The sequence below is a fragment of the Pseudorasbora parva genome, chromosome 13 (assembly GCF_024679245.1).
Source record: "Pseudorasbora parva isolate DD20220531a chromosome 13, ASM2467924v1, whole genome shotgun sequence".
NCBI classification, from domain to species: domain Eukaryota; kingdom Metazoa; phylum Chordata; class Actinopteri; order Cypriniformes; family Gobionidae; genus Pseudorasbora; species Pseudorasbora parva.
Genome location: NC_090184.1, coordinates 35,482,072 through 35,496,242, shown reverse-complemented (window position 1 = coordinate 35,496,242; position 14,171 = coordinate 35,482,072). Strand labels below are relative to the sequence as shown.

The window sequence follows — 14,171 nt, the reverse complement described above, 5'->3', positions numbered from 1 at the left end:
CCATTATCATCTGAGACAAGAAATGTTTATTTTTTGTTTTGAAATGCTGTATCCCATAATAATAGCACCAGTTTATCACATAGTAAAGTGTACCATTGTGGGCATACATGTGTAAACAACAGATAATTAATACTGTTTTTTTCCCTAATGTGATGTATTTTTTTTACAACCACTTAAAATCACATTTGCGTTCTAGTGTTCATTAAAAGGATATTTCCACTGAAAGCCCTCTCAGTGTGGGGTTAATTTGACACATTTGCAACAGTTATATTGACTAGAATGGGTATAATAATAGGAAATGCAGGCTACCTCTGGAGGTGTACATTTTGTTTTCAACCGCATGTTTGTGTTCATATTTTCAGTGGTGTCGCATTTGGATAGGACCTGACTGATTAAAACTGAGTAGAGACTGTCTTCCAGACTAATCATGCCACTGGGAGGGGCCACACAGCCATTCCTCACACCCTTTACCGTAAGTTAGACACTTGTCACATTCCTCACTGGGATCATATAGTGTGAACAGAACAGACACGCACACATATGCTTAGGAAAAACAACTATAGTTAAGAGACCATGCTTGGGGTGAATATGATTCCTTGTGCCCTGTGGAAAAGCATGAGTTAATTTAACAGAACTCATAATTATAAATCACTGGTAAATGAACAGTATGTCTTAATGAAGGATATGCAATCTAATGCTCATGAATGTGGCATTTGATCTGTTATTGATTTGCATGTCAGCTGTTAAAAGTTCATTTGTCCTGTCTAGTAGTGCTTCAGGACCCAGGGTTTACATTGTGACGACCCTTCCTTACTTCTGAGAGTTGTTTAAATGGTCCATCTTCATCAGGGGCATAGTTAGGGTCTGAACTCATTTCCTCTGGTTGCTGTAGTGGGATTTACATTCCGTATGCGCATTAAGCCATGCCATGGAGGGAGTGTATATGCCACAGCCCATCTCTGGCAGCTCTCCAGGTCCAAGTCTGTTTTAGTGCTGTCCAGGGGTTCAAAACTGATCATACCTCCTGAAGCGCTCACCGACCGGCCTGCCTCCCTGAAGCCATGCAGGACTCTGCAACTCTGCTCAGACTTCTCTGCTGCATAGTAAGTGTTTCTTCATATCCTCTTACCCACAGCAAATGCTTTTTAAATTTACATGTATTCATTTAGCAGATCTTTTTATTGTTTGTATTAGTTTTGCATTTGGGGATTTCTGCATTGGCGCACAAAATCATGCTCTTTGGTCGTAGTGCTTAGTCTCGGCTCTCCATTTGTATTTTGATGTGGTTCTAGTACTGTGTGTTCGAACGCCCCCAGACCAGGCCTGAGGCCCTCGTGACGAGGAGAGGAAGAGGCTTTCACAAAACCAGAGCTAAACTTCAAAATCCAAGAGGATATCACACTCTTGCTTGTCTTTCTTTTTAGACTAAACTAAATTTAACACTAGTTATACACAAAAAAATATTTTTTAATAATTTATTCATATACAGAAGTGGACAAAAGTGATGTCTGTAATGACCTTACAAGTTTTATGAAACAACCAAATATGAGAAAAATATTTTAATTCTTTCAATATTTTAAAATGAGGGAAAACAAAACACTTACCAAAAAAATAAAAATAAAAAAAATATGCAAAAACAAAATGCTCACATGGAAGAGCATATATTGGGTTTGACTGATTAAATACTAATTAAATCAGTAATTAATATTTTGTTGGTTCTCTCTTGTTTTTGCAATTTCTTTGTTTGACAGCATGGCCAAAAATTTTTTTTAACATGGATGCTAATGTAATTTATTTCAAATGCTTCTTTTAAACTTTCTTTTCGCCCCAAAAAAATCCTGAAAAAATAAGTAAGGGAGCACAACTGTTTACACATTTATAATAAGTTTCCATAAATGTTTCTTGAGACGCAAATCATCATATTACAATGATTTCTGAAGGATCATGTGACTGGAGTAATGATGCTGAAAATTCAGCTTTGCAGTCACAGGAATAAATTACATTCAAAAATATATTAAAATAGAAAACAGTTCATTTAAATTTTATAAAATAACTATTTATAAGTGATATAAGTGAAAATATAATGTCATATTTTATATGAAGTGTATTGTATCTAAATTAACTCATCATCTGTTAGAAATTCTATAATATTTGTATTGCTTTCAAAGGCATAAAACAAGACCTGAACTTGAGATTTTCAGATGTCAATCAACTTGAATGGGCACTATAATGGGTTTTTGGTTTTAACTGAAGAGATAGATACTTTATTAAACATAAAACAGTAATAAGTGTGTATTTAACAAACTATTGAATACACATATTTAAAATCTTGTGAAAAAATATATATTAAAAAAATTGTTTGTTCCAGTTTGATTAGCAGACAAAGAACTAAATACAAGTTGAATGTCATGTGTCTTTGGTAATATACTGAGAATAAAGCAAGCAGTAGACGCATACAGTGCCCTCTCTATAGTCTGTTAGGACATTGACACTTTCTTGTGTAACTGTTGCCCCTGGCAACCACACAGCCCAAGTTCAATGTCGGGTGGAGCGCTAGCACAAAACAGCTAATTCTCTTGCAACACAAACTAGCCAGACCGAACAACATCACAGGCTGTATGAAATGAAAGTCAAGTTCAGAGAGCTCTGGAGCCCATGTGAGAAAAGCAAACAGGCTGTTAAGCAGTCAAAGGATTGCCTTCAGGTCAATGGCCACTTGGGAGAAACCATACAAACACTGGGTTTATTGAGGCTGGACTTATGTTATTATGAGGCTAAGATTGTTTTAGCAGACAATTCCCATACTGGTGGTGGTTGAGGAGAGACCCCTGACATGAGTGTAAAGCGCTTTGGGTGTACAGTAGTACATATGAAAGCGCTATATAAATGCCTCATTCATTCATTCATTCAATCTCCACATCTGGGCTTTCATAACAAGGCCATGAGACATTTTGCTGGTAAATCAATAAAAGGTCAGCGGAAAATAATAAATGCAGTACTTCACAGTCTTCCCTATTTTTGGTCTATTTTGGGGGCAATTGGAGCTATATATACACTCCTAAACAAAATCTTAAGACCAGGGGATGCATTGCAAGTTTTACACATTTCACACTTGTGGATCATAACCGGGTTGTAAGTGCTGCTTCAAAATGGCAAAAGGAAGAAACAGGAGCAAGAGACAAAAAATAGACAGTAGGCAATTTATTGAAAACTGCATTTAAACTCAAACAGGCCGTTCATCATCTGATCAAAAGTTTAAGACCATAGCCCAAAATAAACGCACAACAGTACTAAACCTGTCAAAAAAAGGACTCAGTAGCCCCACTGTTCTTGTTGATCACTTCAAAAACTCGTTTGGGCATGTGCATATATATATATATATATATAGAGTGCATATAGAGGGCACAACAGGATAAACAATTTCCTGACATGCAGACAGTTAAAAATGACAAATTAATGCATACTCCAAGAGCTCTCCACAACATGTTTGATTATACCATCTGGGTGCTCTAAATTGATCGGGCGAATGCACGCTTATTGTACAGGTAAGTTAATCATCGCGCTAAACTGTGTGCTACATTGCAACACACACACATAGCCGATCCCACATCACGCGGAGATCGCGCGCCTCACACAAAACCATTTAGTAACGCAGAAATGTATCAACACTGTTACTCACAGTGTTAAACTAAAACTCACAGCTTCACTATTAGTAGAGACGCTGGCAGGTAGAATTAATTCACACTTACTAATGCATTCATATGTAATATTTATTGTGCTACTTATCTGTATCTTATTCAGAACGAGCAGAAATCTGTAAGAAATATAACGACCATAAGACAAAAGAACTGATACCAAAGCTGTTATGTAGGAGCAATAACCTTATGGGCAGCACTGAGTCATATGCCATAGCTGTGCACAAGAAGACCCATGTTCGAGGCTCAGGCTTATTTGTTTATTAATGACGTCATCAGTGACTAGTCGACTCGACTTTCATCACATAAATGTCGACTTAAAAAATGGAAGTCGTTCAACCCCTAATATATATATATATAGTTTATGCTGTATTCAATTAGGCTTAGGCCTTGGGTAGTTTATGACCAGCTGTCTTGTAAAAATAATCTCAGGATTTATATTTAAACTCTATATTGATGATCAAGCACAGCAAATAAAAGTTTAAACTCCTTTATTTCCAGGACACTGAATTGGTTTTATAGTCAGGTGGAAATGTCAGGTGCTCTATTGTTGCTTTCGGTGTTTATAGGTTTTATTGTTTCTCCACAAAATTATGAAGAGCAATATTGTTTTATGTTTTTCAAGAAGGATGAACAGATGTATTTCCTAGATGTCTATTACTTACTCTCAGCAGTCAAAAGTCATTATCTGACTAGAGATGGTTGTCGTCCTTTACAGAGTATCATGCATCAAATGACCTTAATAATGGGTGACCCCACTCAAGATGACCTCAGCTGTCCTGATCACAAATCCCACTGTCTCCAAGAGTCACAGGTAAAAATTAATCTTCATTTCCCTATCACCTTTCTCTCCACTAACATTACCTTCGTTTTCTTTAGAATGAACAATCCCAAAGTATATATAAAACCAAGTTTTTGTGTATGTAACATGTTCTTACTCACACAACTGATCACATATTGATGCTTGGTCAGAATGCGTCTTAATCTTAAGCATAAGGCGAATGACTAAAAGCATTGGAGTACCCTGCACATGAAAAATGATGGGGTGTCCTGTGCGTTAAGAAAGTGATGACAAAGTGTCCTGAACAAGCGGGAATATGTAACAAGAAATTACTCAGAAATCATTCTAATAAGCTGATTTACTGCTATTATGATGTTGAAAACTTGCATTTTATCAGGATTCTTTGCTGAATAGAAAGTTCAAAAGATCATAATTTATTAGAAATGGAAATCTTTTGTAGTGAATTAATTTAATGCATTCTTGCTGAATAAAAATATGAATTCCTTTTAAAACAATCTTAAACATTTGAATGGTAGTGCATCTAAAGCAGACTCATAAAAGTCAATTTAAAGGAATCATTTAAAGACCACAGTCGTTTATGAAGACATTGAGGACACATCCTAAATGGGAAATATGCTTTATTTATTTTTATAGCTTTTCTTCCATAAAACATTTCTTTACAAATGTCCCATTTTAAATCAGCACTAGGTAATATTTCAACCTTCATAATATATTTTCAAGACTCTTGTGATGATACATTGACTTACAATAGGTTGAATGACACGTCTGCCATAGCTTGATGGGGTCTGCATCATTTTTAATCGTACTTTTAAACTTCGGGTTTCGGGTAGTAACCCGAGAACAAAAATAACTACAAAATTCGACTGCTTTACGGCATATACGTCACTTCCACCAACACCCACACTTCCTTAAATTCGGACGTGCGAGCCCAACTTTGTTCGTCGAATAATATAGTCATGTCCGAAGCAGCACAGACAAATAAGAAAGAAAAGGTTTTGTTGGAGAAAAGCAATAAGAGGAAACGAAAAAGTGATTAGATTAAAGGCAGGACGAGGATTACACATTGGACCAGCGTTTGCTCGTTGGCGTGAGCTGAAGGAGGCGTGCCTGACCGATGCTGTCATGCTTGTTATGGTGATTACCTACCACTCAAACATTGAACTGAAGTATCATATAGATTCTGTAAAACGGTAACCAATAGACTACTATAATGACACTGGCTTGTAAACGTGAGCATCGTGATTATTTGGCGTTTGAAAAAAATAAAACCCATGAAATTATATTCATATGACATGCTGAAACATATGCCACTGACTGTACCTGGGATGAAGACATTTCACAGGCGATGCCAGAAGAACCGCTGCATGTGAACTCCTCCTGCAGTGTTCAGGGGAACTGTTACCCCTCATTTACACTGAACACGTGTGCAGCGCATTACGGCTGCGACACGGCTACCGGAGCTGATCGCTCCAATTCTAGTCAATGCTTGTGTTTACACCGGCCGCGACGCGGTGATTTTCAGAAGCTTCCCAGAAGCGGCTCTCCGCGCCGCTCCGCTAAATATAGGTGCCTAGTCTATTTTTGGTCGCACCGAGTCCAAGTCGCACCGGAAATACAAAATAAAAGTCAAAAATCCCTGTCAATTTCAAAATAAACACCTTGTGCAGACTCCCAAACGTATTGCATGTATATTGGCAATATATCCTTGGTAGGAGACAAGAAATGGACGTCGGACAGGCAAATCGTGTGGTCTCACGCATCCAGTCGCTGTATATATTTTTACAACCCGCTCCGCACCCGCGACCATTAAATAGATATACGGGGTCCGCGGGTTATGAGACGACCCGCGCATCACTAGTTCAGGGCTATCAGGGTTGTCATGTCAACAAATGCACACGCGATGGCATCCCCTGTTGTAGGATGACAGATCTTACGACAGTAGTTGAGGACATTATTTTTTCCCAACTGTAGGGGGACCCCGAGAGCAAAAGTTACCCAGTGCTGTTTTAAGTGTTTTTAAATGTCTTTATCAATTGCCATGCAGTATCTGCCTACTTAAAATGCTAATCTTTGGCTAAAAGAAGATATCCAGTGTTGGGGAATGATTTAAAATTAGTGTTATTGCAAAATTACTAATTTCATTATTTAGTTACTTTTTATTAAAAGTAATGCTTTACATTACTTTTGTGTTACTTTTTCTCACCTCAGCTGGACAGGCTTGTTTGTTTAAAAAAAAAAAAAATTTTTTTTTTTTAAAGTTCTATTTTTGGCAAATGTTAAGACCCTTTCTCACCAAAAAGGAAACAAATAAGTCTCAGGCTGACAGAAAACATTTTTCTGTTATGGAGATCTAGGGGGCCAGGAATCAGTCGACATCACTGTGCTACATTTATGAGCTGATAAAATTCTGTTTACTTTGTACACAATACTGTCACCCGAGAGATGTAGCGTTTCTCTGTGTATGATTCTCTTCCTGGAAATCTCTTAGTGTTTCATTTAAAAACCAGACAGATGTAACCGATATATTAAACATGAGTTGATTTTAGGATTGGTGTTCTTTATCTATATTCTGAGCCATTAACTATATTAAAATATGTATGTTTCTGTTCAATCTTATTTCAAGGAAGAAGATGTGGGAAAAGAAGCACATGTTGCCATCTCTGGTTCTCCCTCTGTTGCCATGGTGGAAATGGAGGATAAAAATAAAAAAGCGAAGACTCACACAGAAAGGGACGGTCGTCAATGCCAACATATGATGTCATTTCCTTTGTCAGCTGATGATTTAAGTGAACAAAGGGCAATTTCAGATTCGCAGACTCTAGCAAGTGGATCTTTGGAAACATCACCTAACCTAGAGATGGTCACATTGAGGTGTCTAGCTGATTCTACACATGAAACAAAATCTGAATGGAATGAATTGTCTGGTTTTGAGGAAGAGACGGCATCTGGAAATGGGATAGACAAGAAGGAGGCCTTTCTCACAGTCCAGCCCATCGAAACAACTCCAGAAACCACAGGGGTGCTTGAACCTGAACGCCAGCCTCTACCTCGGACCATGAGGGTGAGAAATATTAATTCAACGGCAGGTGGTTACATTCCACAATCTGAAGAGTCTTTCGAGATGAGCACTGAGGCCGAATCAGAGGACAAAGGTCAAACCAAGAAGGAGACCTTGCTGATACCACAGTTATCTGTCTCAACTCTGAAGAACAGTACAGCTGTTTCAATAAACACAGCCACAACAGCCACATATACGACTGATGTTTTAGATTCAGCAAATGACACGTCACTGACAAAATCCATTGAGGATTCAACCACAGCGCCATGTGGTTCACCTCAAAACTTGACCAGCATAATAAACACCTCAGTCAGTAAAGTAAAGTCATGGGAGAAATATAAAGAAATCAGAGAGACCAGTCAACCCATGACACCAATGAAAACACAACCCGTAGCAGTTACTCAGAGAATACCTTTGCATAAACCTGGGAGTCCCAGGGTTGAAAGAGGGGAAGCTAGTGCTGCACTGAGAGAGAGAGAGCAAGAAATGATAAAAGACAACAATGGGACTTCACAGATTAGGCGTGAACAAAAAGCCCCTGTGAACAGAGAATCAGAGACTGATGATTGTTATTCAGGTGCTATTGGTGCCTGTCCAGGACGTCCCACCACTGCGCCAAGTACAGAGACACACTGTAAGTTAAAAAAAGAGTCATTTTGGAAACTGGAGTTTATGGAAGTGCATGTATCAGAATTTTTTTCTCAAATACTTTTTTTTCTTACAATTGCGAGTTATAAAATCACAATTCTGAGATATAAACTCGCATTGCATGATATTTGCGTCACATTTCTGACTTTTTTCAGAATTGTGACTTTATATCACACAATTGTGAGTTTATATCTCAGAAGTCTGACTTTATAACCTAAAAATGGGAGAAAAAAGTAACAAGTACATTTTTTATTTAGTGGTGGAAAATAGAACTTCTGTGGCTTCCATAGAAGTGTGTACATTTTCAATGCCAAAAAAATTTTTCTCACCCCAAATTAATACATATGTAAGCCATTTGTTGATTATGTTGATTACCCCAAAAAGTGTAAAGACTGTGAGCAAAATAATTGTGTAATTATATTGTTTAAATATTGTAATTAAATTAAATTAAAGCCACAATATGTAATTTTTCACCACTAGATGTCGCTTATTCAAAACAAAGGCGTAGCTTGATGACGTCTTGATTTCTCTGAGCTTTTATTATGCCACAGACGACCGCTTTCGCTTCTTCCATTCATGCATATGTGGGATAAACGGAGCGCTGTTTATCAAATTAGATACATTTGAGTGTGTTGAAAGTTATGTTATCATGCTTAGCAGCTAATATGAGACACTTGTTGGGCCTGTTAAAACATGGTACGCGCGGTAAATCAAGAAAACGAGATTTAAAAAATAAGACTAGCTGTGTTGATCTATATAACAGTGATTCGTTTTCTGTCTATGAATTTATCTAAACAGCTGCTTATATGCCTAATAAAACACATAAAATATCAAAGTGTCTTTAATGTTTCCATGGTTTCTACAAATTAATACCAGAAATCAAGAGAAACGTGGGTATGTCATTGATAGGCGACGTGTCCTGTTTAAAATTGCTTATTTCTCTGGATTTAAACATTCTTGGAAAGATTTGGGATACTGTAAGTACACAAGTCAACACAATATATAACATTGTTCTAGTGGTTTTTGGATATTCTATAAATTAAAAACAAATAATATCAAAACAGCACTATTATTATTATTATTATTATTATTATTATTATTATTATTATTATTATTATTGTTATTATTATTATTATTATTATTATTATTATTATTATTATTATTATTATTATTATTATACTGTTGTTGTTATTTTTGTTGTTTGTTTTATTTTATAGTTTATTTTACTTGTTGATTTATTATTTCTTAATTTTGTTGTGCCTATACAAAATTTAGAGACTCCTGCAAATACCTTTTCTTCATTATATCTGAAATATTTCTATTTTAGAAATGCAGATAAACAATATATAAAAAATGCAGATAAACAATATAATAAGTCTCACTAATTGTTTTTTTTTTTGTGTGTGTGTCTACCTAGCCAATCAGGTACACAGAAACGTACACAGAGAAGGAGACTCACTGGGTTTCAGAGGGTCAAGGGTAAGAAACACACTTATCTCTCTTATATCTCATTATATATATCTCATTATATTATATTCTATAATATTATTTATATTACATTTTCCTCATTGAAATGAAAGGCTTTTCTTGTATTGAGAGTTCAGTGTGGTTTATTCTGAAATGCTAATGGTGTTTGCAAGTCTCTGCCAGATATACTTTTTTATTTTTAAATGAGCGAGAAATGTCATAGAAGGTTTAAGAAAATCATTACAATCTTACAGATATGAAGGATTCTATGAGATTTGAACCTTGAATACATATCAATATGTATTCTGTTATGGTTGTTTTGAACAAAAATCCTTTCTCCTTGCTCTAATACTGTGATTCTCACCCACATGGTCATCTCAGGTCCATTGCTAGCCTTTATAGGAAATTGAGTTTGCCGAGGCATTATTCAATTAAGTGTGGAATAGAGGAGAAGAAGGGTCATTTACCTTCAGTGAATGGAGCTTATGAACAAGAACTGACTCATTGTATGACACTGAGAGAGAAATATTATCTTAAAAAGAGGAACAGGATTACAGAAATTATTTAATAATGCCATTGCCAGCGCTAAAGAGTGAAAGAGAAAAGGCGAGACTGACACTGCATGACATTTTTGAAACATTTTAGTGTAAATATCTTGTACATTAAACTGTTAACCTGTTTATTTCATGTATCTCTGTTATGTAAATTCTAGAACACTTTAGCAATGTTCTCCTTTACACACCGAGAGAGAGAGAGAGAGAGAGAGAGAGAGAGAGAGAGAGAGAGAGAGAGAGAGAGAGAGAGTAGTAGAGGCCATTAGTTGAGCACTTGCACCCTCCTGTGGTAGAAGTGTGTCTGTAAAGTACTGTGGTCTTTTGAGGAAGTAAATAACAAAATTAGCTATAAAAACAAAGCTCATCAAAGCTTTAACTGTTGCCTAGATCATTTATTGTTTAAAATTTTAATTTTCAATAATTTTCAGCTTAGAGGTTTTTTAATTGTGTGCTTGGACAGTTCAGTTGGAGTCCATTCCAATTGATGCTAGCTAGCTAGCTAGCTAGCTAGCTAGCTAGATAGATAGATAGATAGATAGATAGATAGATAGATAGATAGATAGATAGATAGATAGATAGATAGATAGATAGATAGATAGATAGATAGATAATTAGTCTAATAAAAAACATAATAAAATATCAAAGTGTCTTTGATGTTTCCATGGTTTCTACGAAATAAAACCAGAAATCAAGAGAAACGTGGGTATGTCATAGATATAGATAGATAGATGGACGGACGGACGGACGGACAGACAGACAGATAGGCAGGCTCTGTTTACACTGAGTATTAAAATGCATTTGAGTAGATTGGATCACATGTAGACAGAAAACTGTTGGTGTTTCTTTTGTCCACTTTCGACCATATCTGTCCTGATTTCTTTGAGGGAGGGTTTATGGGCGGGACATTTTTTCTCCAGTCTTTAAATCTAATGGATGAAATATTTTACATACAAACCCACCGAACACCACGGAAAAAGACATTGTTTCTGCTCTGACAGCCGTAAGTCTATGGCAAACGCTGTGTGTGTGTGTGTTAGAAATCGGGAGTTATGAGAAAACATTGTGCTTGGTAAGTTTTTTGTCTTCGAACTATACTAGCTAGCGCACTTCCCATAATGTCACTGGTGGAGAGAAGGCGGTCTTTTGTGGCTGTTCGAAAGCATTTGATCACACTGTGAAAGCAATCCAGTTGAATTCCATCTCTGGAAGTGGTCTAAACAAGCTCAAAACGTTTTAGGCCCCGTTTACACCTGTATTTAGCGTCGTCCACTTGTGATCCGATCGACCATAATGCATCTTAATACCAAGTGTTAACAGGTATTATATTATATTATTACAATTACTTTTTTTAGGGGTATCCAGGCCCACACGGCTTACCAGGGCCTCCAGGTGAAAAAGGAGACAAAGTATGTATTTACGACATAATAATATTATAATAATATAACATAAATTGTAATTGTATTTTATTTTTATTTTTATTATAAATCTTATTGTAAAATAAAATCGTGTCATATTACTTTTTCAGTCAAACGAATGAGAATTGTAATGGGTGTTTGCCGTGTGTCACTCAGGGCTATGCAGGAGTGATGGGCCGGACGGGCCGGACAGGGTACAGAGGACCGATCGGACCCCCCGGCATGCCTGCTATCATAGTCTGGTACACATCAGAAGAAGAGTGGCAAGCGTTCAAGGTGCAGAACAAGATTTTGGCTAATTTTAGATCATTTTCAATTTAGTCTGATCATAGCTGATTCTGTGTTTACAGTTGAAATTCAAATTCTGCCTGCACTCTTACGTTCTTCGAAAACACTGATAGAGCATCTCATTTAGACATTTCATTTTGCTTGCAGAACAAGAAATTCTACAAAAAACTAGTGTCAATGTGGCCGGTAAGGTAGTCTGCGTTTGAACCCTACTGAGAGCTCTATTTGAGTTGCATGAGCACAATACAGATTGAAATCCTTTTCCCCGCTGTTTTCTTTAGAGAGTGAAGGGATTACCCGGACCTTTAGGGCCACTTGGAGATCCTGGACCACCCGTAAGTTAAAAATATAATATTTGACTACATATCATCGCCATTTCTTTGTCCATGTAATTTTCACAGCCTGTAACTTATTAATGTACTATATGATCCCCCAAATATGATGATCCTTATTCAATGGGACCACATTTTTTTCTAGATATATTCTGCTTCTGCTGGATATTCTTTATGTGATATTAGGACATTTTTTTACAGTTTATCTCTACTTGTAGGGCCCTCCTGGAGTTCCAGGCAAACAGGGAAGGAAGGGAGAGCGAGGGAAACTCGTAGGTATCTCTGTCTCCACTCGTCATCACACAATCGTCTCTGGCAACAGATAAATGCTAGGTCACTGTTACATAGAGAAACATGGTGGGCAGTTTCAAAAAAGTGTGATCAAACCACGTGGAGACACGAGACGGTTTAGAAAGAATTTGACAACCTCAACGGGTCAACGAGCATCGACAAGCATGAAGTCAACAAGAGTCACATTGTTCAGACTTCAGCTGATTTAAAAGCATAGACTCATGCAGGCTTGTTGCCATTCAGATCACAAGAGCAGCTTAATCTTTGGCATTAAGGGAAATGTGACATTCATCTCAACTTTTTTGGCTGCATCCTCATGCATGCTCACAGATTTACAGGCTTTTACGCATTTGTAAGTGAAAGGATATTTAACAGGTTTTATAAATCATCCTATTCATGATTCTTGTGATTTAAACCAAACACTAGCTATTTTAAAAGAAAATAAATCTTCCTGTTTGAACAGGAAATACAATAATAAGAAAGAAAACAGCACTCTTTTCTGTCTTTAGAGATCAGTTTTGGTTCAGGTGAAATGTTTTCATTCAAGCTAAAGCACAAGATAGCTCTGATGCCTCCTATGTTTAATTTAACCCGGGTCGAAAATATGTTAAATCTGATCTGAGTGTATTTGTATCTTCCTGCACCCTTAAAAATAAAGGTGCCAGGAAGAACCAACATTTTTTTTTCACAGTGATGCCATAGAAGAACCATTTTTGCTTCCCCAAAGAACCATTTTGTGAAAGGTTCTTTAAAGAACCCTTTTTTTCTAACCATTGTATAGTCTAAAGAACCTTTTTGCACTACACAGAAACTTTTGGGCAATGGAAATGTTCTTTGGATATTAAAGTGTCTTCATGGAACCATACACCTAAAAAACTTTAAGAACCTTTATTTGTAAGAGTTTGTTATGTGATTGCTTTATCTAGCATAGTTGGGCTATATGAGACCATTTATTCGCAGGAAGATTCCAAGTAAATGAGATCTTGATGGAACTTGACAAATAGACTACAACACTCCAGTGTCTATAAAATACTGAAGCATGTGCTATGCTATGTACGTCCTGCTTTGTCTTCCATAGGGAAGAAGAGGACCCGTTGGAATGCCAGGACCACCTGGGAGATCAGGACCAGAGGGCACAGCTGGGGAGGATGGGAAGATGGGCCAACCTGGACCACCTGGGGAGGATGTAAGACTTATGGGAATCTAAATACACCACATGTATCTATGTAGTTGTTTAAGTGATGTTTTATGTGAGATATATTGTACACGTCCGGTTATAATTGCATATATATTTGTGTGTGTGTGTTTTTTTTTTTTTTTTTTTGCAGGGCCCAAAAGGTTATGAGGGAGAGAAGGGCAATAAAGGGGAGCTGGGTGAGTGGGTAAGAATCACCAGGGTTTTTTTCTGTGGATAATGCCATAGCTAGGCAGTCATGGAATCAGTGTCTGCAGAACTCCAGTGAAACACAGTTTTCCACAGAATTGGAACTTACATCATGCATTAAACTCTACAAACTCTGCTCCTTTTTGTGCCACATTTTTTAACTAATTTGATTATGCTTTCAGCTACCAATAATAGTACTCCCAGTTGCTAAAGACATTTTAGAATATGTTAATCCAT

General features: G+C 36.9%; 1 protein-coding gene across 1 annotated transcript; it reads left to right on the top strand.

Moving 5' to 3' along the window:
- Positions 1-7,995: 7,995 nt before the first annotated feature.
- LOC137038266 (collagen alpha-1(XXV) chain-like) lies at positions 7,996-13,993 on the top strand. Its single transcript, XM_067412730.1, has 9 exons — positions 7,996-8,189; positions 9,621-9,682; positions 11,577-11,630; positions 11,796-11,915; positions 12,075-12,113; positions 12,209-12,262; positions 12,478-12,531; positions 13,629-13,736; positions 13,879-13,993. Exons 1-9 carry the CDS (start codon positions 8,042-8,044, stop codon positions 13,963-13,965), a joined length of 726 nt encoding a protein of 241 aa, XP_067268831.1. The 5' UTR covers positions 7,996-8,041; the 3' UTR covers positions 13,966-13,993.
- Positions 13,994-14,171: the final 178 nt, after the last annotated feature.

Excerpts from the sequence above, each read along its gene's own strand:
- LOC137038266 (XM_067412730.1), top strand. The coding sequence starts at position 8,042 with ATGATAAAAGACAACAATGGGACTTCACAGATTAGGCGTGAACAAAAA. Across the intron at positions 11,916-12,074 it reads AAGAGTGGCAAGCGTTCAAG|AACAAGAAATTCTACAAAAA; the intron begins GTGCAGAACAAG and ends TTTTGCTTGCAG. Across the intron at positions 12,532-13,628 it reads AGGGAGAGCGAGGGAAACTC|GGAAGAAGAGGACCCGTTGG; the intron begins GTAGGTATCTCT and ends TGTCTTCCATAG.